Below are 26211 nucleotides of genomic sequence, written 5' to 3'. Positions count from 1 at the left end.
GGGTGGGACACAACTCCACTCAATCTGTCTCCAAACATATATCTACGAAGAGGGGGCTCCCTATCCCTTCTCCCTAGAAGTGGGGACAAAGTTTTGTACCTGAAGGCCAGGATTACGATTCTTTCCAGACTACTAGTGTGATTGGCGGTGAGTGATAAGAGGTGGTTGGCTAAAGATGAAGGCATTCCATGGGCCTTGGGTGGGGAAAGGCCATTTCTCCTTTTCATTTCCTGAATCTGAATGTCCTAGAACTGGTTTCTCTAAATGTCTCTAATTAGTTCATAGGAGCTGCCTGCCTCAGGGTTACCTTCTTGAGAACTCAAGACATTAAACTTCGCCATCTCTCACGTGCCTCTTCACACCCCACATAAAACAGTTGCTAGGGAGGTCTCTGTGGTGGGCAACAGGGAGCTTAATGTCAGCCCTAGGTCACCAGAAACCCCAGTCAATGAAAGAGGTAATTAGAAAGCATCTCTCTCTTTACCAAAGAGGTTTTAGACTTGAGAGTAAGCCCTATTTGTAGCCTGGTTGAGGTGCCAGATGAAATAGGGTCTGCGGTATACTGAAGAACAAACTAAAAAGGGCCTAAAAATGGCATTTTATATTTCTCCCTCTCATTAGGACACAGAGAAATGGGAGAATTGGAGATGGAGATTAAAAGAGTAGGCCTAAAGTTAAATGGAGGACTCCAGTAGGAGTGGGCTTCCCAGAGCAGATTTGCACGTATGCCTCCATGTAAATATTAGGCTGACGTTAGAGTTCTCAAAACCAGATGTACCGTGGGAGGGGATGCTGGATTCTATCTTTTGCAGGATGACCTGCCTTTAGTATCCCAAGTGGGGAGAAAGGCCTTGGGTCCTGGAGGATTTGAGGACAGGAGGGCCGAGAGATAGGAATGAGGTGATAGATCTTTTAGGGGCCTTAAGTGTGCCATTTGGCTAGAGATACCTCCTCCATGTTGGCTCCTTCATACAAAGGTTAACCTTAGCAACCCTAGTCAAATGATCTGCCCTGATTTTAGCAATTTTGGCCACCCCAAGATGCACTGCAGGAGACATCTTGCAGGGATCGTGTCACCAATCTCACAGCATGCTTGGGGTTTGAGTGGTTTGGAGAAAGAACCAGACAGACTGGCTCCTGCCCTCCAGAAGCTCACACTCTTCTGGTTGGACACTCCAACCTCATATCAGTTTTGGGTCCCATCTCCAAAAGTTCCCTGCCCACTTCTGGACATTTTAACACCGACTCATCCTCCTCATATCCATCCCTCATCAGGTTCATATCCTATTTCTATCAGAGTCCCAACCCCTTTCCAATGGTAAAACAGTCTTAATTAAATCTGAATATTTATAGACCCACCCTATTTACCCCCCTTTCCCCCCTCTACTCCCAAATAATCAGGCCACAAGCATTTTCAAGTATCTGTCTCTTCCTTTCGCTCTCTCAAAAAAAAAATAAATTGCAGAAGGCGGCAGCATATCTAATCTCCCCCAGCTCCCCAAGGCCCACCCCCCCTTTTCCCTCTCCCCACCCCCTCCCATATTCCCTACTCCCCAGACCCTGTCCCTCCCCCTTCCCCAAAAAATCCCAGAAAAAAAGCCACAGTTAGACCTTCCACTCATGCAAACCAGCAAGAAAAAGAGGGAAATTCATGGGGAAGGTGGGGGGGCTCTGTGTGACTGCCCCCAACACCCTTCCCAAAAAAATAAACCACCTTTGAGAAGAAAAAAATGGAGAACAGAAAAAAGAAACTTGAGAGAAATCAAGGGGATCTGGGAAGCTGGGATGTTGGTGAGCTCAAGCCTCTCCCTCAGCTGAGAAGGCTGAGCCTAGTGGCCCCTCAGGCCCCGGCCTGGGTTGCTCTAGCAAGCGCTAGTTCCCTTGCATTCTGGAATGTGAAGGGGGAGAAGAAGCAGGAAGGGATAGCTGAGGTGTCCCAGGTCCTGGGGGGTGTGTGGGGGGGATGAGGGGAGAGGGACTTTTAGGAGAGAGGTTCCTGGAGCAGGAATCCAAGTGTCCAGCTCCCCTAGCTTCTCTGTGCTCCTGGGACCCAGGCATCCAGCTCAGGGGGGCGGGGCACATGCAGAGAAGTCCCCCCCATCTGGGTTGGGTCATAAAGGAAATAAATAAGAGGAGAAGGACTTGGACAGGAGAGTCCAGGCCGAGGGGCCTTGGAGGGCAGGTGAGTGAGTCCAGGCCGAGGGGCCTTGGAGGGCAGGTGAGTCCAGGCCGAGGGGCCTTGGAGGGCAGGTGAGTCCAGGCTGCGGTGGTAGACAAGGGATCAGAGTCTCTCTCGGGCTGGGACCCAAATGTATGGCCCTGATAGCTCCTCAATGATACGTTTTACTTTGTGGTATATCTCCTCAAAGGTTTCACCCTCCACAATGGCTGTAAGGGTGAAAAGAAAGCACAGAGATGAGGACTGTTGTCGGTTTCTCAGTGTCTCCAGCTCTCCCCCAGAAATTCCCAATCTCTTTCTTCCCGTTCCCCCACATACCTGAGAAACACTCTGTGAATTCCTGCTCCAGCTTGGTGGCTCTGTCAAAGGCTTTGCGGGCCTGATCCTCCGTTATCCGTTTGTTAATTTCTCTATGGAGAGAAAACGGGCGAGATAAATGAGACAGTACGGTCCCAGCCCTCTCTTACTCCACGCCCTCTCAATGCCAAGAGCACAAATCAGCGGGTAAGAAGCTGAGGTACTTTTGGAATGTGTCTGGAGGAAAGAGGGACAGCATGAACCAAACAGCGCCTGGAGCCAGGGCCCCTACATCGAAGGAATACCCTTCAAAAATCCAACCAAACAAAAATCCTTCCAGAACCTCATCTCTCTGGTGTCAGTGCCCACGGTGGGGGTTATGATCCCAGAAGCATTTGGGTCCAGGCTCCCCTAACCTGAAGTTGTTGTCAGGAGTTGTCATTTCTACTTCCTCCATTTAAAAAAAAACAAACTTATTCTGCACCTGTGATTTCATCAGTATGGGGAACTCCCAGTATGGAAATTCCCTCAACTGGAGCAGATCAACAATTCAACTGTAACTTGTAGCCTCAGAGTCACTTGGGGCAAGAGACAGCTAAGCAACTTGCTCTGGGTTATCCAGTCAGTATGTGTACCCAGGTCTACATGACTCCAAGGTTCACCTGCTGTCTACTGTGCCAGATACTTCTCTGACTCCCTCTACAGGTTAACAAAACCAGAAAGTAGTTGAAGTGCACAGGGGTTGACAAGGGAGTTACAGACAGGACCATAACTCTATAACTCCTAGCAGCATTTGGGACCCTGTTCTCCCATCCTTAGGGCTATCATTCAGGCTGCTAGAACCGAGGTCCAGGAGGGCTAAAAAAGGGGCATTCCGTGGAATTGAGGGAGATGGGGGAAGGGTCCACAGCCCTATCCCCACGTGAAAGCTCCCTGGAAACTTGACATTGACTTGAATCATTCTGCCACTCCTTGGTGTGCCTTTGTGTCTGTGTGGTAGGAACCAGGCAGTACCAGGAAGGAGGCACTAGGGATGAGGCCATGGTTCGCACACCCCTCCCCCATCTTGTCCCCTGAAGGCTTGGACAGTACTCACAGGATGTTCTCCAGGGATCGAGGTCTGATGAAGATGGCAATAGGGTGCAGGTGGGCCGCCTGCAGCCGCCGCACGGCATTGGCCGAGACGTCAAGGATACAGTGCTTTCCCTGAGGGGCAGCAGGGGAGGGGAGAGGACAGGAGGGTGCGTAGGTAGGGACAGATAGAGTGGGGCAGGAGAAGACAGAAGCACCCAAGTACGGAGGGGGAGAGAGCATGGAAGGAGAAGAAAGACAAGAGGATAAGGAGAAAGTTTGGGAGGAAAGAACAGAAAGAGTATATAGAGAAACAGAGGACAGATAATGATAGATTAAATTACAGAGAATAAAGAGAGGAAAGGAAAGGAAGCAGCACAAACAGATAAAGCAAGGAAGAGGAGAAAGAAACAAAAACAGAGGAGACAGAGGGAGAAGAATGGAGAAAGGAGACAGAATGACAAAAAGAGGGAAGGACGGACAGACAGGGCCAGGGAGCAAGAGGGCGGGAGGAAGATGAGAAAACAGAAATGGGAGGAAGGAGACGCAACAGACGGATGGATAGAACAGGTATGCAGGCAAAGTGAAAGGGAAGGAGACAAAGAAGAGGAGGAATGGACAGAGGACAGACAGATGGAGAAACGAGAAGAGACAGACGGCAAAGGAGGGAGGCAGATGGGGAGAGGAGGAGCAGAGAAGGGAGGGAGGAGGAATGGGAACAGGAGGGCAGATGGGGGAGGGAGGAACCATCGACAGGTAGCCACACAATGCCAAAAGGGGAGAAAGAAGGCAAAGGTAACAGAGAGAGGGAGTAAAAGAATGGGTTTGGGTTAGACAAACACAGGAAACAAAGAGGCAGAGACCCCCAAAATTGTAGAGAAGGAAAGACAAAGGCAAAAACGGAGAGAGATTGAGAGGGAGAAAGGCCAGCCAGTGAAAGAGAATGAGGGCAGATGTAGGAGAGAGTTAGGTTGCAAAGCCAGGAATGGGAGGAAACAAAGCAGAGACCAACCAGATGGAGAAAGGAAATAGGGCACAAAGAAAGGAGGAGGGTTAAGGTGGAAACATAGAAAGAAAAGCAGGCAAAAACATACCAAAGGAGTTGGGGGACAGCAGGAGATGAGGAAGCACAGCAGGTGGGGTAGAGGGGGTGGGATCACACAGAGGAGCAGGATAAGGAGTCAAGACCCAGCAGGGAAAAGGGACAGAAAGAGAAAAGTTAGAGTGAGAGAGCTAGAGGAAGGCAATGGGCTGGGGGAGGTGTGGGTGGAAAGGGGACACTTGCAGAGCCCGGGCCCCAGGGCAGTACCTGTTCAGCCACCTCTCGTACAGACTGGACGCTGGTCCCGTAGAGGTGGCTGTTGTATTGGCCGGCCTCAATGAACTTGTGAGCCTGGATGTCCTTCTCCATTTTCTCTCTCGATGACACAAAGTGGTAATCCCGACCATCCACCTCATACTCCCGCTTTGGCCTCGTCGTATCTGCCAGGAAGGCCCCCACCCAACCTGAAATCTAGTCACCATCCCTCCCACTGCGTGGCCTGCCTTCGTGGAACTTAAGAATCCAAACCCTCTGTGGCCTAACTATGCAGCCAGCTCTTCTGAGGGGAGGATGACAATAGGGAGGGTAGGGGATTGGGAGATAAGCATAATTCCCAGCACTTCTTGGGGCAACTAACTCAATGGCTTGAGAATGCTGCTATTATTCAAGGGTTTGGGGGAATGTGGTCTCCAGCAATCCTTCACCTTGCTGGTCCCTAGCTACCAGGTGATTATGGACTATATAATTCCCAATAACCTTTGGGGCAACCCATTCCTTGGGCAAAGGATTATGTGACATACTAGCTCATTTGGAAAGGAAATCTTTGGAAGCTATACTATACTGCCTCCCCACTTCCAACACCCCTAACCCAGTCACTCACGGGGAACACAGGATCCAAATTTGTCAGGGAACTCAGAGAGGAGGTCATCGTTGGCCCTGTCCTTGGTTGGACCAAGAATGATGATGGGGCGAGCATAGTGCACTGAGGAAGGAGACAGCGAAGTCAGAGTTAAAAGAGATCTTAGGGCAGAGGAAGGGGATAGAATCAGGAAAATGGGTGAAAAGAAGAGTTGTCGGGACGGGAGGCTGAAGGGAGGCCAGAGGAAGAGCACCAAAGGAGATTGTGTATGGGAAAGAATTCAGGCAGGGATGGAGTTTCACCTTCCATCTGTGTCACTGTCTCATAGCTCAGCACTGTGTCTTCTCGACCTAAAAAAGGCAGATAAGTCTGCGATATACCTTCCTCCTAATTCTTCACCATGCCTACTCCCACCCCCATTACAACCCCTGACCTCATTTAAGCCCATCCTTTGAGACATACCCACCTTGAGATCCTGAGCTAGAACCCCAGTCCTAAGAAAAAAATGGGAGAGAGGTCACTGCGTTCCTCCCCTTTAGCTCCTCCACTCCCCAAAGGTTTCATTTCCTTAAACTTTCCACTTCCCACAGACTCAGCATCCCTGGTCCTTTTTCCAAGCTCACCTTGGCCTTTAACCTTGACCACTCCCGGCGCTCGACCCTGTGGGGCATAATTCGAGTTAAGGGAATATGTAAGTACTTTAATACCTCCCTTCAAATACCTCCCCAGATCTCTGACCTCCAGAAGTAGAAAACTGTTCCCTTTTCCCTAGGCTTCCAATTTCCAAAAATCCTGCGGAAACTCTGAATAAATTGAAAATGGACCCTTGTGACCCCTCCCCTCTTGACTCCTATTCAGGCCACTAAGTACTGCGACATCCAGGAATCCCTGCGGCCTATGTTCTTCTGAATGAGAAGCTGCCTGCCTTTAAGACTCATGGATGTTATGGTCCTACAGAGGAGCTTGGAAGAATTCAGCTTTGAAAAGTTCAAAGGTCATGATCTCCTTCACTAATGAGCCACACATTCTATACTCTCTTCTGTTAAAGAATCATCTGTCCTACAAACTCAGCTGCATTCTCAGATTTGCTGAGGTCAATTGAGGACCTCCACTCACCTCCGTTTACTAGGGATGAAGCCAATGTCATCGGTCTCACCATCTGGCTGGACACGTCGTGCCTGCCACCATTCTTCATCACCAGCATCGATCACGTGCAATACATCCCCAAAACGAAAACTAAGAGCCTGGCTCAGGAAGCCACAGTCCTTGGTTTTGTCATAGTCAAACAAGGCCCTGTTTGGGTGTGGAGAAGGTTGGAAGAGAGGTCATGGAGTCACCACATACCCACCAACCCTACGCCCTGAAAAATAAGCAGAGTCTAGCATGACACAGGTAAATCAGCAGCGTAGGGGAGTGAGGGCAACAATAGCCAATGCTCATGTCAGAGTTTTAAGGTTTACAAAGCTCTTCACACATATTATCTCATTTAATTCTCAGAGTGGCCCTGTGAAGCCCTTTGGTATTACTATCCTCATTTACAGATGGGGAAACACTGAGAAGCAGATCTGCCTGACGAGTAAACAGGTAAGGCAGGATCTGAACTCAGCTTTTCCTGAATCAAGGTCCTGCACCCTATCCACCATGCCACCCAGCTTCCACTCAACCTGAAAATGTTTGGATAGACAGGTGGAGGGCCATAAGGAGAGAAGGCTGGGGGTGGTAACTGGAAGAGTGCTGTAGTGGGAGGACAAGGGCTATATGAGAGAGTGAAAGATGAGGGAGAGCCAGGAGGGCTCCTGAGGAAGGGGCATGGATGTGGGCACTAGGAAGAGTGGTCAGGGGAATGAGAGAGAGTGAAGGGATGGGCAAATAGATTGCAGAGGAAGAAAGGAAAGATGAGGAACTAGAAAGAGAAAATGGAGCCTGGGCTATGATCTGGCATCAGTACACAGGTGACTGGGACAGGAAGGCAGACGGAGAGGCAACGTGGAGGAATGGAAATAGGCTTGCATGAAGGGGGACCACAGCTGCAGGATGTCGTCTTTTGGGGTCTTGGGTTCTTCACCTACAAAATGGGGACAACCACTCCTCTACCATGAGCTCACAGGACTGTTGTGAGAACTCAATGACATGATACATTTTAAAGTGCTCTGAAAACTGCAAAGCATTGTACAAAAGTGGAGAAGACAGAGCAGCCTGGCATGGTGGAAAGGGAAGCGCTGATGCTTCCCTGCCCAGGGGGGAGCGTGCCTCTGGGCAGCAGGTTTCCTTTCCCTGGAATGCCCAGCCCTTAAGGGAAATGAAAGCCAATGAAGTGCTTACTGTAACACAGAGGGATGAGGAACTGTGAAGACCGAGGGCCCAGGAAACAATGACATGGGGGATGACAAGGGGTAGAGAGAGAGAGGGGACTGAATTCTGACCTGATATAAAAGCCTCGTTTGGGGTTACTCCGAAGAGACGCAGTCCCCGAACCCAAGCTGCTGTTCATTAGCTGTTCCCGCAAGTCATGGATTTTGGCCTCAAATCGACTGTACTCTGAGAATAAAAGAGAATCCTCTCCATCACAGGCTGATGCCCCTATGGCCCCATCCAAAGAGAGTCACCCACATATACACCTCCCAGTTCACCCCAGCTCCCGTTTTCTCTTCTTTCATTGGCAGGTATGACCTGAGTCACCTGCTTTGCTCTGCCTCACGCCCGCACGATTACCTTCTGGTTTGTACTGAGCGATAATAGTGACGGTCTGGCCAGCATTCTTCAGTGCAATAGCAGCTTGTTCGTGGGTAGCATTTCGAAGATCCACACCATTGACCTGAAGAGAGAGAGGGGTTGGATGGAGGTCACCTGGGTCTAACTAGATCATATTGCCAGAAAGATCCCTATGGACCTGAGTTTGGCTCGAGGGATAGGGTTGGACTTCTGGGCTCTATTGCCAAGGAGCCCTGGTGTCAAATTGAGATGGAAGGCAGAGTCTTATGTATCTGCTACAGTATCTGTAAGGATGATTAGGTTACAGGATTCATGGGTTCCGAAAGCACTTCCTCTTTAACAACCAGGGCTCGGGGCTTCGTGGGATGGGGGAGCTGATGCCCTCACCGAGAGAATTTGGTCCCCCTTTCGTAGCTCTCCACTGAGGTCAGCTGGACCCCCGGCAAGAATGAAGGAGATGAAGATGCCTTCGCCATCTTCACCCCCCACGATGTTGAACCCTAAGCCTGTGGAGCCCCGATGGATCACAATCCGGCGTGGCTCCCTGTGGGGATGGAGGGTACAGGGGTCACTACCACACGACCTAGTCATTTCCTAGGACTTCTCAATCTTCAGTGCCCATCCGAATTCCCTGTTACTCTAGGGACTCAGGATTCTGGCCCCAAGACACTTTCTCTTTTCTCCCCACCTCCCAACTTCAGTTTCACTCAGGGTTCCAGGTATCTGATCTTTCCCCACCTAGGAATATCCTCCTCTCCCAGCAGCTCTTTGGCCACCGGGGAGTATCGACGGGGGGAGGTGGGTGTCATGGCTGGTGGATAATCAGTGCCCAGGTAGCTACTGTGGCTGATCTCATTGTCCAAGTGCTGGGAATAGGCTGGGGAGAGACATAGAAGTGAGGCCTGGCAGATGGTTGAGGGAAGGGAAGCCCCCTCCCCCCAACCTACCTCACCACCCTGGGGAGCCTCCTGGTATTTAGACTATAAATTCTGAGGGGGAGTTTTACAAGCTGTGTTATCAGGGGACTTGGAGAAGGAGAGCTTCTCATAAAAGGTGATATCAAGAGAATTGAAAAGGGTGCATTCACAGGCAGTCATGTTGGGCTGCTTCCCAGGGAATGATGTCAGAATCTAGAAGATTCTTACAGGTAAAAGCAGGCATATTAGGGATTCTCACATGGAGATAGAACACAGAGTTGGAGGGGGGAGAGGGTGATGTTGGGCTATAGAGAAGACTCTCATAAGGGGTGATGTCAGGGGTTGGGGGGGGCTCTCACAAGTGGTAATGTCAGGTGGGGCATAGCTATCACTCAAATAGGTGTTGCTAGGTTTGGCCACTTTCAAGTAGACGACATCATATGTGTTCTTCAGGGCAGCCACAGCATCTTCATGCATCACATCCTCCAGCCCTACACTGTTCACCTAGAAAGGGGAGAACAAAGGGAGGAACCAGATCAGAAGGCACTGAACTAGGGAGCCAGGGAGGCCTGTCTGATCAAAGTCAGGCTTGTGGGTGCAAGAGAAAAGGGGAACTCACAGCGAGGATCTTGTCCCCAATCTGTAGCCGTCCATCTTTGTGAGCAGCCCCACCCTCAATGATCTTTGTTACATAGATGCTATTATCACCCGGGATGTGCTGGTTCCCCACGCCACCTGCAATGCTGAAGCCGAGCCCTGGAGAGGGAGAGGAAGAGAGCCAGGAGCTGGAGCTGAGAGAGCAGGGACAACCGAGGCACAGGAGAGAACCTAGGGGCCTGCATCCTCGAAGAGAGGCAGAGCTACAAGTCGATGGTTACCTTTAGGTCCCTTGATGAGTTTGATCTCCATGAGCTTCTCGGCAGGAGGTTTCCGACGCATGACGTAGAGACGGACAATGGAACCTGCTTCCTTCAGGGCTTCCACAGCAGCTGAGTGTGTCACCTCCCTTACATCCACCTCATTGACAAACAGGATGCTGTCATTGACCCTGAGGGGACAGTGAAGCAGGGATCTTCAAACTTTGATTTCCCCCCTCCCACCAGTTCCCCTATTCTCCTTAGGGACTCAAGCATTAGGATTTGTGATTCTCCCTCCCATTCCTCCCAGCTATATTGTTCCTCTCAGGACCTTAGCTCCCCAGCCCCCAGTCCCCTCTCCCTCAGGGACCCAGGTATCCAGGCCCCCACACCTGAGTCGGCCATCCTGTGCTGCAGCCCCCCCAGGAATGATCTTGGTGATGAAAATGGATGGGTCATCGCCAATGTGTGGGTTGTCGGTGCCACCTGCGATGCTGAAGCCCAGGCCTGAGTTACCCTGGGTGAAGGGGAGTGGGGGGAGAAAGAATCAGCAGCTCCTACCTCTGCCTTGTTCCACTGGAAGAGTCCTCTCCATAAAATCAACAGGAATAAAGACACAGGGGCAAAAGGTGGGGGTGGAGCAAGGGAGTTGGGGAAGAGAGAAGGAACAACGGCGAGGATCTGAGGGGCTGTTAGCAGGTAAGGGAAGTGGAAGTTAGAAAATCAGAGGGCTGAAATCGTGAAATCAGAGAAAGAAGCAAAGATAGGAGCATGGAGAAGATGAGAGATAGAGAGAAGAGAGGCACCTACTCACCCGCTCCAGGGTGATCTCCTCATACTCCATCTCCCCTTCTGTCCCGTTCACCTGCAGCTCCAACACAGGTCAGAAACACAAAAACAGTGAGATGCACATTCCTGCCTTAGTAACCTGCAGCCCTACTCTTTCTTTCCCTCTCCACTTGTACCTAATCATTAGGTTTTCTCCACTCCCTAGTTCTCCTCTCTACCTAATCCTCCCAAGGTCCCTGCCCCCAAATCTGACCAACTCACATATCCAGGGGCTTCAAGAGTATCTGTATTCACAATCACGGGGGGAGAGTTGGCCTGTGGTAGAGAGACAAGAAAATACCATGAGCCTTGACCCCGGAGGGAGCTTGTGCTGGGGTAGAGGGGAGGGTCCCCACTAGCCCAGCTCCTCTTCCAGTTTCCACTGCCTCAGATCTGTTCATGGGCCCAGGCACTTTTCCCTCCATTGGCTTCTAAGCTCTCATTTCCCCACTTCCCTCAGGGAACCCTCAAGTATTGTCCACCTGGATGACAGGTTCTAGAAGTCCTTGAAAGTCTAAAAACTCCGAAAAAGGATAGGAAGATTAGAGGGTCTCAAGGGAGTCTTGGTTCTCTCACTCCAACACTTAAGGTAGTTTGTGCACTTGAGTGTGTGTGTGTACCTAGATATGTGTGTGTTGTGTGTGTACGGCTGCTAGCTGGTGAAGGGAGACTGTGTATCTATGAGAAGTAGCTTTTAAAGGAGAGAGGGGAACAAAAGATGATGGGCAAGGGTGACAGAAGAGAGTTTCTCAATGCATACACCATGACTTACACACGCTACACACACACATACACAACCAGGACCTCAGGGACAAGGCATTACTTACATCGTCCCCTTCCCTACTATCTCTCAGGACTCTCCCAAGGATTTCCAGGTGTCTTCTCCTGAATTCTCAACTCCTCCACATCTCTTTCCCTTAGTCACAACCCTTCCCTTCAGGGACCCAGGGTCACTCCTTCCCTCTATTGCTTAGCAGCGCCATATCACTGTTATCAAAGCAATAAGCATGAGAGGGGGACAACTAGTCTCAAAGGAGATTCCTTTGAGTGCCCTCTTCCTTCCACAGCTCTGCCTCTTGTTACCAAGATCTGAAATAATACATCTCGAATCTTCTTCAGTCCCTTCTCCACTCTTGCCCTCCTCCATCTCCTCTGGAACAGGGAGCAGGATGAAAGACATCCCAGTCCTTGCTCAGATGATTTCTCCTCACTCCATCAAGGTAAGAGTTAACCCTTGAGGAAGGTGGGGCTAAATTTCTTCCTGATGTCACTGTTTTCCAAGGTAAGGCCTGGGGCTGTCAAGGGGATGGGGGCCTGCACCCACAACTGAGAAGAAGGAGGTCAGAAGACAGTGCTCCCTCTGTTGTCCTCAGACTGTTCTTTGCTCAAACCCTAATGCACATCTCCTGGATCTCCCCAAGCTGGCTCCCACCCCATCTCTTGTCAAGTCTTTAGAACCTCCATTTGATCCCCATCTACAGGGTTCCCCCCATCACTATTCCTTATGGTCCACCATTAACCCCTATCTTCCATCTCCATCCATTATCCCATGTTCCCATCATGCATTCACATCCCCATCCTCCATCCTCTCTTTCCTCCAGCTCATACCTCTGTCCCACATCTCATACCCTCCACTTGTAATCTCTCATCCCATAATCCCTACCCTCTATTCTCCATTTCTTATTCCATTTTCCTTCCTTATCATCTGCCCCAGATCTCTTTCTAACCCCCGATACAAACACATCCATCTTCCCACCTTTTCCTAAACTTCCTCTCTGACCTGCCTCTAGTTCTCCAGGCCATTGGTTCCCTTACTCTAAATTCCTATTTTTCCTTCTGCCCCATTTTTCGCTCTCCTAACCCTTGAATCTCCTATATACTTGTGTCCTAATATACTTGCTATTTAGTTATCTATCCCCATGTCCTGTTCCCCCAAACCTTTATCCCCTCCTTACACCTATCACCTAACTTGCATTCCCAACCCCTACTTCCCTCTAACTCTTCAACCTTTTACATACTCCTTCCAATAGAATTCCTTCTCAGTTACCTGACTCCACTCAGCCAAGCACCCCCACCCTATTTTCCATGCCCCTCTATATTAACTTCTGGCCAGACTCACAAAGTACTTCCTTTTATAATAAAGGGAAAGAAGAGAGGTAATATGTAGCATCTCACCTCCCAGCTAAATCCTTTCCATCTCCCTCTACCAGCTCCCATTCCTAATCCTGGTTATTCTCAACAGAAGCAAATTTGGCAATAACCTCACCCTCATTCTTCTCACAGCACCCCAGTTCTCTTTTCTCTGAGTCTTTCCCTTCCCTACTTCTCTTGTCTCTGACTTCCTAATACCAAAGACCCCAAACTCTATACCTCTACCACCGCCTGTCTTCCTGACCCTTTTCACTTCCTACCCCTCACCACTCCAGACAGCGAGGTGGTACAGTGGGTAGAACGCTGGTCTTAGAGTCAGGAAGATCTAAATTCAAATCCTGACTATGATTTTAATTTACTAGCTGTATGACCTTAGGCAAGTCACTTAACTTCCATTTCCTCAGCTGTAAAGCGAGGAGGGGGGAGGGTTTGAACTCTAGGGTTCCTTCCATTGTCCATCAGCCTATGATGATCTATTTCCTCCAGCTCCCTGGGACTGGTCTCATCCAATTATTCTTTCTCCAGGTTCCCCTACTTCAGCTTCAGCTCTTTCCCTAAATGGTGTTTAGCAGCAGAAAGAGCACCGGCCCTAGAGTCAGGAGGACCTGAATTCAAATCTGGCCTCAGACACTTGACATTACTAGCTGTGTGACCCTGGGCAAGTCACTTAACCCTGATTGCCTCAAAAAACCCCAAAAACCTTTTCCATAAACTTAGCATACCACCATTCTCCTCCCAGACCCCAGTACCTTCTTTCCTCTAACAACCAACCCACTGGAATGCATTAACATGAACTTTCAATCATCCATTACTCCTAGTCTGTGTCATCTGAGATGATATAGGCAGATAGAGGAAGAGAGAGATGACGGAGAAGCTGAGGTTATATGGCATGAGATGAGAGTTCCTGTGAAGGAGACACACAGTACCCTTTCACCAGGCTAGGGGGTAGAGTACAGTAATTATGAGACTCCTTCCTCCTGGAGACAAACACACCAAAAGACAGGAGGGAGTAGGGCTGTTTGGATCCTACTACTCCCACCTCCAGCGCTCTCAGCTTAACTACCGCAAGGCATAGGGGTCCAGGGGAGTTGAGGCCTGGAGACACAGTCTGAGAATCAGGAAAGTGGGAGGAACTTCGTGGGAGGGAGAGGGAGAGATTGCAGCAGGTACCTAGGAGGGGAGTGAGAAAGGGAGAATATGAATGGAGGAAAAACAGGGCAGGAAGTTTGGATGGAAGAGAAAGAAAGAGACCAAGACAGAAAAGGTTTACAAAACTGAGACAATGATGGAAAGAGACAGAAACAGGCTAAAAAATGAAAGAGAAAGGGGGAAGGGGACATGGACTAGAAACAGGGATAGATACATTAAGACAAGGAACACCGTTAAAAAATCATAGGGAAGGAAGAAAGGAAGAAAGAAGGAAGAAAAGGCTCTGCCAAACTGAAATGGAGTTGATGAAGCATTAATGGAAACATTAATAAATGATAAAGAGTCTGTGCTGCCTCTACGTGTGTTGGTGGGGGTTGTAGCAGGGGAAGAACTAATGTAAAGAGAAAATTCTTCTACCTCACTTGTGAGGGTTCTCCCCTTCTGGGGAACCAGGAGCCCTAACTTCCATTTCCCTTCCTTCTCTAGGTCCAGAGTCCGCTGCTCTCCCCATGACCCAGGAAGCCGCCTCTCCCATCCCCCGACCCCCACCCTGGCTCTCTTCCCCCGTACCGGCCCTTGGGGGGGTGGCAGCGGCTCCAAAGCTCCAAGGGACGGGGGAGGGGGCCACCTGGGTCTCCTACCTTGAGCGGGGAGAGGTGGGCGTGGCCCACGACCCCACTGACGGCCTCGAGATGGGACAAGTTCCTCTCCGACACGTGCACCAGCTCGGGGGCGTTTACCTGGTTGGGAAGGTGGGCCGGGCTGTGTTCCAGAGGGGGCGTGTCTTCATCTTGATAGCGGTATTTCTGGGAATGAAGGCGAGGGAAGGAGAAGGGATCAGGGCAGCAGTACCAGGGTTCCTCCAGTCTTTCCTCGTCCCACTCCCTCCTGCTTGCCTCCTTTCAACCAGACCCAATTCTTCTTAGCCCTTCCCTCAGCATCCTCCCTCAAACATTCAGCTCCTCTTTCCCTATGTGACCGATCCACAACTGTCTCTGCGCTTCGCAACTTCCAGCTCCGCTGTCCACTTTTCTGCACTACTTTCCCACCTCTCCGGGTACTTCTTTCTAAACCATTTGGTCTCCCATAGCATATACTCCTTGCCCCCTCCCCTATTTGGTCACCTTTCCCTTCATTCCAACCCTCTCTGTGCCAAGTCACCCCTTTATCGGTCCTCAGTTCCCAATTGCCCGATCTTTAATACCGCCATCCCTTACGTCCTGGTTCCCATTCCCTCCGTTCCTAGTTTTCCAGGCCTTCAATCTCTCATCCCCAGTCCCCAATTCCCTCTATTCTTATTCCTCTTCTTCCTTAGTCTTTACAATTTTCTCATTTCCTCAGTTTTCGGGCTCATCTCAATATTCAATTTACCATCCCCTCAGTCTCCTGTGTCTCATTCTTTCAGTCTTCTATCACTTTACTATGTGCCTGGTATACAGTAGGCACTTAAATGTTCACTGAATTAAATTCTGTTTCTCAGCTCTTCAGCAACCTTTTAATTCTCCAACTACTCCTTAGGGTTGGTTCCTACTCCATCAATCCTTATAGTCTCCTTGCGTCCAGTTCTCAGATTTTCCTCTTTCCAAGTCTCACAGTCCCTAAATCCTGTTTTCAGTCCCTAGTCCCTCAACCTTTCAGGCCTTCAAGCCCCTTATTCTAAACTCATTTCACCAGCCTCTCAGCCCTCAATCTCAATTTTCTCAGTTCTTACAGTCCCCCCTTCCAACTCAGTCTTCAATCTTGCCCCTATGCCGAGTTCTCAGCCCCCATCCCCTAAATTATGCTTTCAGTCACTCATGCTAAAGTACCATCTTGCAGGAACTCAATGCCTGTTGACTATTATCTAATCCCATCCTCCCTCTGTGCCCCTAATATTTCAGCTTCTCCAGCCCTTGTTCACGGATACAAATCTCTTCTCTCTGCCTCCATCTCCTACAGCTCAAAAAGCCTCTCCGTTCTCAGATCACATTATCGTTGCCCACTTTGCATCCTGAAAGCTGGAGATGGAGTTAGCCATTCACAGCTTCGAGACACCCAACATCCCAGGCAGGAGGGGTGTAACAGCACTCCCCAACCAGCATCATGCTACTCTTCAGCTGCAAAGGTCACAGATTCAGACTGAGGCATTGAAACTCTGCCCCCCCCTCACAACATGCTCATTGTTCCTCTTCACCCCCACCCCCAGCCTCAGTTGTGGGATCAATTAATCTTGATATTCCTGGGAGAGGGTTAAGAGAAAGATGGCAAGACAGAACGGGTAGCATAGGCCCTTGTTTACTGAATGGGATGGGGACATGACAACTGGACGCAGCTTAGGCCACTGATGGGCTAGGAGTGTGAAGGCTGGGCAAAGGGTTGAACAGGGCCTTTGAGAGGAATCAATTTCCTCCCACCAACTTCTAATTCTTTTTCCATTGTCTCTAGTTTAAAGAGGGACACCAAATCAACTAGGGGTAGAGACAGGGGAAGGGAAGGAGTGTCTTCTAGGTACAGGGAAAAGGAAAGATGGAGATAAGTATGTATGTATGTGTGAGGAGAGTATATTTGTTCTCTTTTCCCCACTTTCCTCTGCCCGGCTCTGCCCTTCCTCACTTTTCTTCTTTTCTATTCTATTCCCCATCTCTCACTGTAGTTCCCACTGTTGGATTCTACTCAGAAAGGCAGTGAAAGGTTCTATCTGGCCCTCCCTAATTCTGAGACATCCTACCTCTGGGTCATCCAATAATATGTGAATTAAGCAGATCTGGTTATGAATGATTCCACTGGACAGGACTAATTTTCCTAAGAAGCAGTCTCCCCAAGCTCTTTGGGTGTTCTTTGATCCCTAAGCCCAAATACTCTCAAACCCTGGGGCTTAGGTTCCTGGGTAAATACGAGGGTCAGTGCGCTTGGAGGACCAAGCAACCTCTTCCTGGGAAAAGGTTTTAGGAAATGATATAGAAAAGCTGAATCTCAATAAAGTTTAGGATGCATTAGAAGAGAAAAAAGAAAGGGACAGAATGCCATTCATTTCCTGTTGAGAAGCATCTCATGATTTTTTAGGGTGCAACTAAAGAATAAGGAAGCTAAAGTCCCCATTACTCAGACAGTTTCAATATGCTGAGACATGGTTTTGAGAATTTTAGGGAGTGCTATAGTTGATTACCAAATTTGGGGACATGCCACGAAGGTAATACAAAGAACAAGGGAGGGGAGTCACGCTTCTGATAAACTAGACATAGGCAACACTCAAATAATTTGGGGGAATCTTGCAGAAAAGTTCTGATCATAAAAGCTCAGGACAGTCTGGACCACAGACTGAGACTTAGAAGATGTACTCAACTCCAAGAAAATACCCAAGCTCCAGTTCTATATACCAAAAATCTTGAGGTAAGTGAATGGAAAAATGTGGGCAACAAATCTCTCATACCACCTTAAGAATATTCCCTCCAAGACTGAATTATTAATCTGAGCTATCCCTAAAAGGGCTTGGTTTGATAAAACTCCTCTTCCATGAAAATATTTGGGGTACAGTTAAAATAAGAGAACAAAAAAAGGGAGGAAGTTTCATAGGACCACAAGATTTAATTCATCTCTGTTCATCATTAGGTGCTCCAAAAACAAAAGGATCTTAGTCTTAAATCTTGTAAATTGAGTGTGAGAACTATACTCCAAAGATGCCTTCTAAAACGGAGCTGTAGGTGATAGGGGGAAGGGGTTAGAAACTTTTATCTCTGCAGTCCTCACCTCAACCCCAGGAATAGAACAGCCTGAGGGAAAAAACGTCTAGGACCAGGGAATAGACTACCCTTCAAAATGTCAACAATGGAGATAAATGGAGAATGGAGATTGGTGACAACATTCAGTACCCTGAGAATTTGAGGATATACGAGACTAAAAAATAGGGGGAGCAGGAAGAAAAAATGTCTGTTCATCTGAGGTGAAGGGAAGAGGAAGAGGAAGTCCATTCCCGAAACCTCAGTGAAGTGCAGTGAAAATGGGACCAGGATGGAAGCTTTTATGTCCCCAATATCAGGAAACAGTTTAAAAAATGGACATGGCTCTCATTCCTCTGAAACTCACCCTTACCAAGAGGCAGAGAAGGCTGGCTTGAATCCCCAAATTACTGGAGGATAGGGGCAACAAAAGTGGCAGGAAGGACCCTGTTGCTCTTTTCTCCTTGAGACCCTTTAACCCCTGAGGCCCTGCATATGAATCTGGGGCTATGGCTTGCACCCAAAAAATATAGATGCCAAAGAAGTAAAACGGGATGGGGGGAGGGCAACTGCTCCAATCCCACTGGGATTCACCATCTCTGAGGCCCAGGGCAGAGGAAAGAAGCTGGGGTAAATGTTTACACCCCCTCCCCCATATTAGGCTCTAGATAAAACTGAAGAGAAAGTGAGAAAGGGGCTCTGTTTGCTCACATCCCTTGAGACCCTCCTCCCCAGCCCCCCAGGCATGAAAGGGAAGCAAATGAGGGCAGAATCCCCAAGGAATCTCCACCCTCGGGACCCTATGCCCAGTACAGGGAAAGGGATGCTCTTGAAGCTTGTACCCCGAGATTCCGAGGGGTCGTGAAAATGGGAGGGGGGCGGGGAGCCCATACCCCGCCGCACGTACCACGCAGAGACACATGGAGGCGAATCTGTTCCGAGCCGACATGGAGGAGGGGAGGGAGATAATGGGGGAAGGGAGAGTGGGATATTGGGGGGGGGGGGGTCCTAGGGTAGGGGGAGGGGCGGGGGCTGCGGCGCCGGCAACTGGAGGCTGCGGCCGGAGAGGAGGGGGGAGAGCAGCGCCTGCGCAGTGCGGGAGAGCGTCATGGGGGGGAGGGAGAGGAGTGAGGAGAGACCCCCCCGGAGTCAAGCGCTCCCCTCCCGCCCTCCCGGCTGCGGGTTCCCCAGGCTGCCTCTTCCTTTGGGCGCCCCCATTCAACTCCGCCCCAAGTCCACACATCCTCAAAACTTGACCCCGCAGTCCCTCTCTGGACCGCACCTTCCCCCCCCTCCCCGAGCAGTCTCCAGAAACCTCCGTCCCGCGCACAGCTGGTCCACGGGTCCTGAACCAACCTCTTCGCGACCCCCCATCACTGGCGAACCCCTAGTCCCACCACCCACCAGCTCCACCCCGCCCAATATAAGTTTTTCTGCCCAGGGAAACCTCAAATTGGGTGACCTCCAAACTGCCGAGAGGCGGCGTCAGTGGACGCCCAGCCCCGGCAGATAAAGCTGTGTGACCCTGGATAAGTCAGACCTCCTAGTGCCCTGGACAACGGCCTCAAATTTACAATTGCGGAGCTGGTGCCGGGTCTGCAGGCGGGGTGGGAGTGCCTCCTTCACAAGTTCCCTACATCAATGAAATAAATGTGCCTCGTTGAGAAATTCCCTACATCAATGAAACCGCAGGTCCAGTAGCAGCCCTAATCCTTCCACATTTAGCGTCCTTTAAAAATTCCGGGTCTCTCATGCCATCCATGCCCATCAAAACCCCATCAAATCTTCCTCAGCTTTCTTAGAACCTGAGAGTCTTCCCTCCCCAATATACCACAAAATTAGAGTAACCTATAGTGTAATAAATTACATTTTAATTTAATCAAGGACCCTTGAAATTCCCAAATTAGGGTCCCCCAGGTATTTGGGGTTCCCTATCTGGATTCTCTGAAATGGCCCATTTCCAACTTTCTAATACAAAATCACCTACTTTATCTCAGGGAACAATGCAACCTATCATTAACTGCCTTAAAAAGATTTAACTCTTTTCTAATTTAGGGGTACTTCCTTTACAACTGGAATCCGGTGGCCCCTCCCCCATGACTCCCTCAAAACTGAATTTCAGAGACATTTCCAAACTCTTCTCTTTGTTCCTAAACTCCCAGAGACATACCCCCTTCTTATACAATTCCCTTCCATACAGGGGGGGTAGGGTGAGAGAAGAAAGTGGTGCTATATTTGCCTCTGATTAGTTTCCACATTTTCCCATGATCTAGAAGATCCTTAAAGCCCTCTACCTCCTCAAAAATTTAGTAACAAAAGCTACTGACCACATGTTCTCAGATCCCAGAGAGGGACCACCATCTTCAGTGAGTGCCTAAAACGGATTGCTGTCATTTCTCCAAACCTTTCAAAATTCCCAAAACTGTCATCAGATTCCAAGGGAGTTGTCCAAAACAATTCCCATTGAACCCCCAGATTTTCCAGCTCCCCCAAATTCAATTACCTTAAGTTTGCTTTCTGGGTTAAAAAAAATTGCTTTCTGGTATCTCTAAAACGCTTCAGAGCAGAGGCATCTGTCAAAATCTAGTGTGGCCATATCAACTTTTTTACTTACCATCTATATAGTTATCCAGACCCCAAAATGACACCCAGGGCTCCCACTATTCTTTAGGCATATTGATCTGGATGACTTTTTTTAATCTAATAGATGCCCTTAAACTTCAGTGATGCCCCAAAATCCAAGTCAGAAAAAATGTGACAGGGAATGACATCCTAAAAGGGCAGCGTTCCCTCGTGGCTTTCTGGGGTCCTGCCCTATTTTGGACCTCCCCAAAGAACCCTTCCTCACCCACCTTAAAAATGAACACTAAATTCCAGGGAATATTCAAGATTCCAGCTAATCCGCCCAAGACATACTATGCCCAGCCAAACTCCCAATCTCTCACCCCCCTTGTTCAGCTTTCCTCGTGGACCAAAGTACCAACCCTGCTCCCAAGTTCCTTCTTTCCCGGAAAGAGAAAAGCCTCTAAATAAGAGAAGGCATGAATCCCTGAAGGGGATGGCTGCTGGGAGAATCGGGATCTTTGGGTCCACGATCTGGGGATGAAAGGGGAAGTGGGGAGAATTGTACAAACTTCCCAGGTCTCCAGCAGGGGGCAATATTCTTTTCAGCCTCCCACCCCACCCCCATTTCCTTTTTTCCCTCCATTTTCCATTTCCTGTTGCCTAGCAACGCAGCAATCAAGGACTTTGCCATTGCCTTGACAACCGTCTCCCAGGGACACGAGATAGGTGGGAGGGGTGTCTGATTCTATCCGAACAGACCTCCATCTTAGGTAGTCCAGGCGTGAGGACTCCCACTGCCAGATTCCCTCTCCCAAAGACCCTAGTTCCCTCAGCGGCCCTGAAGCCCACCGCCTCCAAGCTTCTCTAATTCGGGCGCAGCCACGCCTTCTTCTGGGCCAACCCCGCCCCTTAGGCTGGTAACTCGGCCCCCAGTGCCCCGCCCACCACCCTCCATGAGGCCACGCCTCCCTCCCCATTCGCTCCCACGGTCTCACCCCCATTGTTCCCCGTTCCAACCCCGCCCCGCCCATCTCGGCCAATAAGCATGGGCCGGTGGCCGGTCCGACTCCGCCCCCGGCGTCCCCGAGTTGCCCAATTAGGACCGCCTGGAGGGTTTAACTGCTTAGCGTCCAGGTCTCTGGTCAAAGACAACCGCCCCCTCCCCCACGGCCCCGCCCCCGTGCTCGCACCCCCAACCTCCGTGGGCCCCGCCCGCCAGCCTGCCGAGCCGCTCTAGTCGTCGCCGGTTACCATGGCAACGGCGCCAGCGCAGGGAAATAGGAGGTGGAAATAGGAGGTGGAAGGGGGAGGCAAGTGGGTTGGGGGCGGGGGCGGGAGAGACAGACAGACAGACTAGGAGATAGAAACAAGAGATGGAAGCCGACGTCAGGGTAAGAGGGCCAGAGGCAAAGGCCTCAGCGGGGCGAGGAACGAGCGCACGCAGTACCCGCCGAAGAGCGCTGGGACATAGCGTCCTCTGCCGGCCTCTCCCGTTCTACCCCCTGAGCCTGTGGCCTGGGCAGGACTACGACTCCCAACAGGTCCCAGGGCAACCGTTCTAGTGTACTTAGGGGCCTTCTACCCCAGGGACTCATGGGAGTTGGAGTCCCACCTTCACCAGCGCTGAAAAGTTTTCAAGGCAAAGAAATCTACTGTTTCCCCCTGAGCAACCTATGTGTCAAGTGTTCCTTCCTGCTCCCCGTGGAGACCCGGGGGTGCCGGGGTTCTTAGCTTTTGGCTCAGTTCTAGATCAGAATAAAGGGAGGCTGTTTCTTCCTCTTTATCCTCACATGGCTAGTCAGAAAGGTTTGTACCTAAATACCTTAACGCGGATCTTTCCCTTCGCATCTATCTACACAAAACATCACCAGGGGAGGCATGTGGGGAGGGGCAGAGGGGAAGCGGAGGGGGAGAGAAGAGAAGGAGGCATGTCCTCAAGTGTCCCTTATTTGCTCAGGCCTTTCCTTCCTGTCTCCCCAATGTGCTGGGGTAGGAAAGGGGGAAGACGGACACAGAAGGGAAAATACTGACGGGAGAAACATGAGAACAAGATGGGGGGGGGCCATGAAGGACATAAAACATGGCTCTGAGACAGAAAAACAGAAGCAGAAAGACAAACAGAAAAAAAAAGTGGCAGAAACAGGAAGACGATTAATTAGGCATAAGAGCCCCGAGGAAAGGCCCAAAAAATTGTGTGGAGAAAGGTAAAGGTGTGAGCTGGGGTAGCAGATGCTAAGACTAAAAGGTATCCAGGCTTGGTTTCCATGAATCCTGCCTCTGTGTTCCTGAGGCCCAACTCTATGCCAGCGTGTGCACATGAACATCCATGTGCATGGGGGGATATGTGAGTAGCCTTCCCCCTGGATGCTGTAGCTCCCACTAAATATAACCCCTTCCCCATCCTATGACTCACCCAGACCCTGCTATCCCCAGCCGCCACTTCCTGTCCCTCCTATTCTTCCCCACCCTCCCAGCTTGCCACCTGCCTAACCCTCTACAGAGGCATCTAACCCCCAAATCTCAGATTCTCCCATAAGGGAGCCAGGCCTCCTTCCCCCACCCCCAACATCACCCAGGCCTTTCTGCTTTTTACAGACTAGCCCCTCCACATTCAGCTTTCTCCCTGACTCCCCCAATTTCCCCCACCACCCCCAGTCCCCTTCTACTACTCCCCCTCATTCTGCCTACCTTCAATTTGCCTCCATCCCAAGCCCCATCCAACTCCTTAAGGCCTAGATCCTTTCCTTGGTCTGGGGGGGTCACCCTCCAAATCCAGGGTGTCCTTCACATCCCTCCCCCTTAAGAGCCTGGTTGAGCAGGGCTGGAGTTTGTCTTTCTATCTGCTTTTCTCTCCTTCCCTCTCTCTCCTGCTGGGGACAGGAGTGAGAGCTAGAGCAAAGTGAATGGGCAAAGGCAAAGAACACCTGCCTGGGGGTCTCCCAAATTCACCACCCACATGACACCCCAAATCAGCCAATTCCTGTAAGCCCATCTCAGATTCTTAATTTCCCCTTGTCTTAGAGTTGGGGATCCCCAATGATATAGCACCCCAAATCTTAACCTCATCTGGATTGGTTCTTTAAAATGGTTCCCTATCACAGGCCTTGACCCACTGAACCTTTACTACTCCCAGTCACCCTCATACTGAGCGATCCCCCAAAATGAGTATGGTCCTCAAACTGTGGTTATATTCCTCCAGTGGGCTTTAAGCAATTTCCCCAAACCCAAGAGTATTTCTCAAGGCCTCTAATTCTCCCCCCAGATTGACATATAGTCCCTAAAATCAAGCCTGCCCTCTCTCACCAGTGAAGACCCCTCCACCCCTAAAACATATGAACTTCTCTCCCAGTATGAGCCAGGCTTCCCCCAAGATAAGCATCTCCCACATCACCCACAAATTCCAAACTGCCAGGCTCCCCCCCCAAGCCATAGAACCCCCCCACATTTGTGCTCCATATAGCCACTTGGGGAATCACTCCAGGGTGCCCCATGGCTGCCTCTAGTCTTCCCTGCATTATCTATGTCCCTGTGTTTCCCCAATCCAGGGAGACAAATCCTAAGCACCCTACTTCTACTGAGCTTTCCCTAATGGACCCTAGGCTCCAGATAAGGCCTACCTGGTACCTCTCTACAAACTCTGTTCCCTCTAGATATCAGTCTTTTGACACCCCTTTCTCCACTCCCCCCCCCCAATATCCTGCTTACCTTGGTTGTCACGATACAGAGACAGTCCATGTTTGGGGGGCTGGACGCTGTGGCGTGTGGGGGGCTCTGACTTCATTAGGGTCTCATTCCCCCCTTCAGCCAGCTCTCCCCCCTCCCCCCTCCGTACCCCACTTTTGTTGGGGGGGCGGGTGGGGGGAGGGGTGAGGAGGGGAGGGAGGGGGAGGGAGAAGAGGAAGAGAGGGGAAGCGTGGGAGGGAGGGGAAGAGGGGCCCCAAAAGGTGGTCCCCCGAATAGAAGACAGAGAGCTTGGGGGTGCCCACCCCAATCTCAGGAAGGGTGGGGGCGCAAGGGGCTTGAAGCCCCAGGGGCCGGAGGCTGAGACATGAGCTGGGGTGGGAGGGGGAGGGGGAGAAGGGGTGGGAGAAGCTGGGATGGGGGGAGCGTCTTGAGAGAGGGGCTGGGGAGGGTCTCTCCTGGCAGCTGGGAAAGGGGGAATGGGGAGGGGGGGGTTGGAGGCGGCAGCCACGGCCAAGGGAGCAAGGAGCTGAGAAGGGAAGGCGAGAGAGGAGAGAGGAAGAGGGGGGAGGAAGGGAGGGAGCAAGGGATGGGGGGGGAGCAAGGGAGGTTAACTCCTTCAGTGCTTGGGGGAGCCCGGATACACGGGGATGAGGATGGAGATGAAGGCGGAGATGAAGACAGAGTCACAGACACACACATACAGATGAGGACAAAGAGAGACAGAGACACAGTCACAGCCAGAAAAACACAATCAGAGAGTCACGGAGACACAAGGAGAAAGGCATAGAGACGTTGAGAAAAAAAAAAAAAAGGATGAAGGCAGAGGAAAAAAAAATCATGTAACCGACTGGATTTTTTGGCAGGGGCAATGGTATGGTGGGGAGCACCTGTGAGTGGGAGGGGACCCTGAAAATATTCTTGAGGCAAAGGGTGGGGAGGAGGAGAGGGAGATAAAGAGGGATTAGGAGGCAGGATTCTGAATCCCTGACTGCCTGCATTGGGGTGGGGGGGGGAGCTGATGGCCTTGGCTTCCCTTTGGGGTGGTTTTTAGGAGGCAGGGATGAAGTGTGACTATGTCCAGGACTCTAGAGGGAAGCAGAAAGAATCAGGGAGGGATGTAGAGAAAAGTAGCTATTGAAGGGTGGAACAGAGATATTCAGCCAGTGGCATCTCTGGCTTCCACTACCTTCCAGGACACAGGGCTCTGCACTCCTACCCTAGAGCTTCGGTTTCTTGCCCCAGTTTAATTCCAATATTTCTTTTCCTTCTGTTGCCACACCCAGCTTCCCTCAAAAACAGATTTCCCTTAAGGATAAAGGCATTTAGACCCTTACCAGACTATCACAGACAGCAGCTTCATAATAATCCAGGATATCTATGAGGGACAAGTGTGAGTTGCCCAGTCATCTAGCTCTGCACACCCCGGCTTTCCTTAGCAACTATCCTGAATACTACCACCACTATCACCCTTTCCCCCAATCCACCCTCCCAGGGGTCCAATAGTTTTAGCCCCTCTTCTACTCACCCAGCAGAGCCTGGAAGAGGTCACTGTGCAGCACCGCAAGGAGGTGGGGTGCCCACTGCAAGAGTGGGGGAGCCAGAAGCCAAAGGGCCGATCTAGAGACTGGAGAGATTGTTGGGGTGAAACAGAGACAGGGTATGACCTAGAGAAATACGTGCTAATCCCTTCACAATCCTTCCCTATCCCTCTGTCCCTCTCACCCCAGTCAGCGACAGAGGAATCCCATGTTCCAAGCTTCTACAGACCCCTACAATCCCAAAACCTCCCTCCAGAGCCCCTGTCTCTAACCTCCCGGTTCCCTTGGCATCTCTCTCGGTCATTTTAATCTCCCTAATCCATCAGGATTTGAGTTAAGCTGCCTTCTCCACCCGCCCAGATTGTTAAGTAATGTATTTACTCTTTCCCAAATCCTTAGGCCTCCCAACCCCCTTGTTATCGGTGCTCTCTCAGTCTATCTAACTCCTAACCAGATGTATTTGTGACATTGTGGATGTCCCGCTTAGTGGGGAAAAGAAGAGAGGAAGGGAGAGGGCAGGGGTCCTCTCTGGAGGAGGCTGCGGCAGAAAGAACAAGGAATGACTAGCATTTTTCTCCTTAGGCCTGACTCATGTGAAGACTCCCGCAAAAGGGATTCAGCTTAGATTTAGGGCTGGAAGAAAATGGGTTGCTCCATGAGGAGTACA

General features: G+C 50.5%; 1 protein-coding gene and 1 long non-coding RNA gene across 5 annotated transcripts; one reads left to right on the top strand and one right to left on the bottom strand.

The window, feature by feature from the left end:
• The first annotated feature begins 29 nt into the window (after positions 1-29).
• LOC118856749 lies at positions 30-6570 on the top strand. Its single transcript, XR_005010880.1, has 3 exons — positions 30-147; positions 6039-6139; positions 6307-6570. It is a non-coding gene; the product is annotated as an uncharacterized LOC118856749 (long non-coding RNA).
• Positions 1416-24558, bottom strand: DLG4 (discs large MAGUK scaffold protein 4). 4 transcript variants are annotated; one of them, XM_036767213.1, is made up of 22 exons: positions 24028-24108; positions 14704-14868; positions 10985-11038; positions 10749-10799; positions 10327-10451; positions 9956-10125; positions 9697-9833; positions 9437-9581; positions 8899-9037; positions 8548-8704; positions 8161-8263; positions 7872-7986; positions 6565-6741; positions 6072-6108; positions 5915-5942; positions 5751-5798; positions 5470-5571; positions 4857-5029; positions 3573-3682; positions 2498-2589; positions 2239-2388; positions 1540-2206 (listed from the first exon to the last, which is right to left on the bottom strand). In XM_036767213.1, the coding sequence occupies exons 1-21, from the start codon at positions 24055-24057 to the stop codon at positions 2282-2284; spliced, it is 2265 nt and encodes a 754-aa protein (XP_036623108.1). In that variant the 5' UTR covers positions 24058-24108; the 3' UTR covers positions 1540-2206; positions 2239-2281. The 4 variants fall into 4 exon arrangements, with proteins under 4 accessions (XP_036623107.1, XP_036623109.1, XP_036623108.1 ...); XM_036767212.1 differs by having other exon boundaries at positions 1416-2388; positions 24028-24558; XM_036767214.1 differs by having other exon boundaries at positions 1416-2388; positions 14803-14868; positions 24028-24558.
• Positions 24559-26211: the final 1653 nt, after the last annotated feature.

The sequence above is a fragment of the Trichosurus vulpecula genome, chromosome 7 (assembly GCF_011100635.1).
Source record: "Trichosurus vulpecula isolate mTriVul1 chromosome 7, mTriVul1.pri, whole genome shotgun sequence".
In the NCBI taxonomy this organism is placed as follows: Eukaryota; Metazoa; Chordata; class Mammalia; order Diprotodontia; family Phalangeridae; genus Trichosurus; species Trichosurus vulpecula.
Note: the sequence above shows the minus strand (reverse complement) of the source record. Positions and strands in the feature narration are given on the sequence as shown.